Source organism: Centruroides sculpturatus, unplaced genomic scaffold (assembly GCF_000671375.1).
Source record: "Centruroides sculpturatus isolate CEXI.00-Female unplaced genomic scaffold, Cexi_2.0 scaffold301, whole genome shotgun sequence".
NCBI classification, from domain to species: Eukaryota; Metazoa; Arthropoda; class Arachnida; order Scorpiones; family Buthidae; genus Centruroides; species Centruroides sculpturatus.
This window is the reverse complement of record NW_019384595.1, coordinates 113106-118962: the sequence shown is the minus strand read 5'-3', so window position 1 is coordinate 118962 and position 5857 is coordinate 113106. Positions and strand designations below refer to the sequence as shown.

Below are 5857 nucleotides of genomic sequence, written 5' to 3'. Positions count from 1 at the left end.
TTAAAAAGTGATCCGTGTTGGACGGGTTGTGATATAAATAAACAAAATATTGTAAAAATACGATAATTGCTTCTATGTGATGATAAAGTGTTTATATTTTGCCAACAGATTGTATGAACTAAGTGGAAGTATGTTCTAGTAAATATTGTGTTTATAGAAAAACTATTGGGCTGCAATTTTAAAAAATTGTAGACCTATAAATTTCGACTGTCCTTCCTTAATCTCGAGAAAGGAATTCGATAGATGAAAGTCGAGACCAGATGTGAAAAGCTAAGGGGCACGAGACCCCGACTAACTACATATATACAAACTTCCGATTTGTACCGCAAGTCGTTATTTCAATTCAAAAATTTTCCTCTGAAAGGAGTCAGATAGATGAATGGCATGACTCTAATGCTAGCAGGAAAAGTATAATGTACAGGGGCTTGCTAATAGGAAAATTATGTTGTACAGTACAGGGGCAAGATACTACTAATTTGAGGTGGCGAGCATATATTTTACATCAAATAAATTAAAAATTGCAGCCCGGCATTATGACAATGTTACAATAAATAATTGCTCGTTAGAATTACTTTGGTTTATTTGGTTACGGCAACGCGACAAGTAAGCGATCTGCCGAGGGAAATGCATCCCAGGAAGATTTGTATGGGAAGCTGTACCCTATTTAGGTACAGCTTCTAACGTGAAATCCGGAAAACTCCACGTGGCCGGTACGTTTGTCATGCCCCAACCCACCACTACCAGAGTTCGGTGGTTTTATCCACTCGGCTACTGGAGGGCGCTTATCAGAAATAAGAAAGTACCGTTCAGAAATGTAAAAACTCGAGTCGTTAGATATGGAAAGTTAAATACTAGACTTTTAACAGGGTACTTTTAAAGTGCTATGCTGGAAAGTTCTATCTATATGCTACCTGTTGCAGTAATGATATAGCGCGTCTATTTGGCGCTATATCATTGTCGCAGTAATTAATTGAATATATACAGTAGAGCGTCGATTTTCCGAATCAATTGGGGACTCGGGTTGTTCGTATAACTGATATTTCGGATAACCGATTTGTGTACGAAAAAATAGTTTAACGTATCCGATGTTGAAATTTTTCTCCGTTGCGTGTTGCTTCGCGTTGAATTTTCGTTGATGTTAAGCCTAACAAAGACTATTGTATCGTTAAAAATTATTTTTTTATTTTGTACAAACAAAACAAATGTATTGAAAAATATAAAAACAATTAAAATATATACTTCTTATGTTAATTTAGTATCAAAAACGTAAAATATTTGAGTAGCCCAAGACATAGCCAAAGATTGAAGCGCCACAGCACTGGCGAAAATTTAAATTTGCCGACTGGAATTCTTTCGGAAAATCGACGCTCTACTGTATTTTCTAAAATTATATCCTTTTCTATACGAATTATATTTAGTTTATGATTTTGTTCAATTTTTTGCCAATAGATGGCACTACGTGTAAATTAGCAAATTGTAGACAAATAATTTACAGAAATTCAAGATATTTTGGGGTGGAATGTACAACATTATCTAAGAAGATTGCTACGTAACTGTCGAGTTTCGTAGAAATTGGTCGAACGGATTAGGAATGTATAGCGATCATCCTCATTTAAATATATATTTTGAACAAAACAAGTAAAATACACATGGAGATATCTATACTACTATATAAAAAGACAACGTATTTTTCGTTTGTGACCACTAACCGTGAAAACTACTGAACCAATCGTTATCAAATTTTAACTGTAGCATTTTTATGACCCCCGGAATGTTTACCACTAATCAAACCTGCAGATTTTTTGTTAAACATTCATATAAATTAAAAGATATCATCTAGGATTAAGGCTTTTATGTCCAACAGATAGCGCTACGAGTATGACGCCCTAAGTTTGTTTTTCTGTGAGGATGAACTAAAGCAGATCATCTTCTATCTATATAAATAAAAATGTAATGTTCGTTTGTTCCTACCAATTCCTTTGAAATTTTCACACAATTCGAATATGCACGTGTTTTTATATAATATACATGTCGAAATTCCCCCCACTGGGGGGAGATGAACAGGATTAAGGCTTACCGTAAAGAACTCTGCTTCTATTTCTACTATTTTAGATGCGGGTTTTTGCGTTTTTGATTGCGTTTTAATAGGGTACGCCGAGAGAATGTACACTAAAAAGAAATTTTTCGAAAAATTTTCCCCCACACGGGGGAAGTGTTATACATTTATAATAGATACATTTTGAGCCACAACAACGCGTGGCGGGGTCTGCTAGTCACTAAATAAAATCAAATCCCCTTCTGTAGTGTCTCTATCTTGTCATGGTGATCTATGCTGCGGTGTCTCATCCGAGTGCTGCAACTGAGGAACACATACCAATGCAAAGAGGCAGCATTCTCTTGGGCTTTCAGCACTCTCACCCTTCGATGTTAAAACCAAAATGTCTTAAAGAGAATTCAGAACGTTGTTGTTGCAGAACTATGAATAAATACCATTCCCGATAGCTACGTATATCCCGTTTTCTCAAATCAGAATTCAGATGATCAAACTGCTAATTCTGCAGCATGGGGTCTGAAATAATGGCCAACCATACACTACTTACCGTAACTCAATGTGTTCAGCAAGTTGTTACTTTGAGTAACAAATGTATCTAATTCAACATATAACAATATGTAATTTCTAGAAATGAAAAAACTTTTTGGAACTGTAGACTGTACATTTATAAATAAAGTATTCAATAAAAGCAAACAGAAAAAAAAATTGTGAGAAAATGATGACAAATGCTTAAGTCAGCGCTGTCCAACTGGCGGCCTGCGGGCCGTATACGGCCCGCCAAACAATTTTTACGGCCCGCGAGTACATTTTACTATGAATAAATTTATGACTAAATTATTATTATTAATATTAAAATTATTTTACTACCGTGTTTTTCCGAAAATAAGACAGTGTCTTATATTAATTTTTGCTCTGAAAAATGCGCTAGGTCTTATTTTCAGNTGGAGGTCATATTTTTCTATTATAAAAGCATTTTTGCGATAAAATACATTGGAGTAAATAATTTGGTAATTATTTAACATTTGTTGTCCTTTCCTATTTGTTTTTGGCTACATTAAAGCATTTTTTTGAAAATATACAGTAAGGTTCCATATTACCACCCGATTTTCTCTAAGCCTACTTTCGGACTTTTTGTACAAAAGCCTTCAAAAACATACTTATAATTACACTAGCGAAAAATCCAATTAGGAACATTTAGTTTACTAGTTACCAGTACTTTTCGCACAAAAAATGTGGGTGTAGTTACGATACCTTGTTTACAATTCACTAAAATATAATTGGGGTTCCATAATACCACCTTCTCCTCTACCTATAAGAGCGAACTTAAAAACCAATGTCTAACGCTAGGGAAACAAACTAATTAGCCTACCATCGGCACGGAAATACGTCACAAAAAAGAGATTAGAACACAAAAACCCTCGATTCGTGTATTTCCCTATAATCGACTTTGGTTTTATTGGGCTCAGTTTGAAAAAATGTAGAGCTATAAATTCCCCCTGTTGTCTGTCCCTCATTCCTTAAACTAGCTGGCCGTATATTTTTAAGTATTTTAAAAAAATACGTTTTTTATTGCGATTTCCGACCCCCCGACTTAATTAAACTTATATATAATAAAATCTATTAATTAAAAAAATTATAAAACTATTGGAGGTCGTTTTTCATATCAGAAAGTAGCTTTAAATAACTTTATCGAAGTCAAATCCGTGCACTACAACTTTAGAACGATTAATTAAATTTGAAAAAAAAACCCCATTAAAAAACAATTAAGCGTTAATCGCGCGTCATTAAAGGTTGATTAAAATCGCGATAAAATTTTTTCGCGCGGGTAAAAATTTTTGAAAAAATTTGGAGACCTAAAAAACATTCCAAAAATTCAAAAAAAATTTCAAAAATGGCCTTGACGACCGAGTTTTTCGTAACGCTATGTAACTTGTCCGAGGTATCTCAGGCTTGGGACTTAAGGAGCCCTTAAGCCCCATGAATAAAATATTTTATTTTACAACACCATTAACTATTGATGTCAGTACTATAATATAAACAGAAATGACAGTATGATGAACTGTAGCATTGTAATTTTACAATAAATATGAAAAACAATTTACTACATCCAATTAAAGATAAGTATGACAATCCTTTCAAACATCAAAACAAAATCTATAATAATGCATTAATATTTTTGAATTTTTAATAGGGTTTATGTGTATTACTGTACTCCTTGTTATAATTTTTCCAAGATGTAAAATTGTTATCCATTCTGGAATTCCTGTTACTGGATTCATTATTGGAAATTCTCCTATAAGATTCTGCCCCAAAATCTGTATTTTGGTGTTCATATTGATAATTTGTTGTTTTTCTTGATGAAAAATGATTGTTTTGCTGTCTGGGATTATTATATCTGTTATCTTTAATATTTTCATTAAAACTATTGAAATTATTATTGTTATGAGACCTTCCTCTAAAATTATTGTCCTCACAGTGTCTCTTAAATTTATCGTTGAATAATTGTTTGGCATCATATCTGTTTGAATCATAACTTCTGTCTGACTGGTTGAAATCATCTGTAAAATTTCTTGTGTTTAAACTGCTGGTGGATGGCAATGAATTGTAAAAATTACCCTGGGAAGAATGAAATGATTGGTTAAATCTCTCTGTGCAGACTTCTGGTCTCCTCATTTTATTATCTATGTCTTTATTCATTGCATGACAAAATGAACCATCCAACAAGGAAGGAAATTGCTTATCTTGTAGATCTTCAAATCTTTCATTAAAATCATTGCATTTAACATCCTTTGAATTAGTATCATAATTTGACATAAATGAATCAATTTTCTTCAATTCCATTAACCCATCCAATCCTAATTTTTCATTTTTTATGCTTTCAGCTTTTATTGATTTCAGTACCAACTAAAAAAACAATTTTGAAATAAAGATAATGTTTTAATTGGAGACAAATAAATACAAATAATTCATTTTACCTCTCTAATGGGAACTGATAGATTTCGTAACTTATACTGGATTAATGAATGTGTTAACGAGTTTATCACCTCAGTTACTGTTTCGGCATCATCATCATTTGTAATAGTGAAATTGTTCTGAAAATAAATTGAAAAATATTAATTTAAATACTGTTAAGAAAAGTATTCAACTTAAAAATAGCTGAAATTGCATGGTGAAAACAAGAATGTTTTTCTTATATTTTTGGTAGACTAAATATTACACATTACAAATGTTGGAAATGAGATCCTTATGAATCAATATAGAGTATTTTTATATTGTTATCATGCTAAGTTATGTTAAGTTGTATTTAACAAATAACATGCACTGTACATGCCATGCTCAGGCACAACTTCCATAAAATAAGGATTTTGAAAGTACTGCATTTGTGCTTCACCATAGCAATATTTTTTAAAAATAAATAATATGGCATTCTGGTGAACAGACAAATGCAACATGTCATCAACATTCACAAACACTATATCAGCTGACAACTTGTAATATGTGAAGATTTAAAAAAAAAAAAAAAATAGTTTGTATCATGTGGGTTTTGAGAAATGCAGTATATGTTACATGTAAAATTTGAGAGAGAATATTGAAGAATGCATTAATTTTTTGATTTTACATATTGAGAAAAGGTAACTTGATACGTGAAAAAGTGATACTGTATGTGTAAGCAGAAATTTAAAAAAATGGTAACAGACATATTGCCATCTTGTTACAGTTGCAATTAGGGATGTTCCGATACTGATACCATATCGATACTTTTCTTTGATACAGAGTACTTTTTGTACTCAATACTTTTGGTCT

The 5857-nt window shown here is 32.3% G+C and overlaps 1 protein-coding gene across 1 annotated transcript; it reads right to left on the bottom strand.

Moving 5' to 3' along the window:
- Positions 1–3902: 3902 nt before the first annotated feature.
- On the bottom strand, positions 3903–5156 carry LOC111624870 (GATA zinc finger domain-containing protein 15-like). Its single transcript, XM_023367839.1, has 2 exons — positions 5029–5156; positions 3903–4957 (listed from the first exon to the last, which is right to left on the bottom strand). The coding sequence occupies exon 2, from the start codon at positions 4892–4894 to the stop codon at positions 4238–4240; it is 657 nt and encodes a 218-aa protein (XP_023223607.1). The 5' UTR covers positions 4895–4957; positions 5029–5156; the 3' UTR covers positions 3903–4237.
- Positions 5157–5857: the final 701 nt, after the last annotated feature.

What these genes read in the sequence shown, in the direction of transcription:
- LOC111624870 (XM_023367839.1), bottom strand. Translation starts at nt 4,894, where the DNA reads ATGGAATTGAAGAAAATTGATTCATTTATGTCAAATTATGATACTAAT.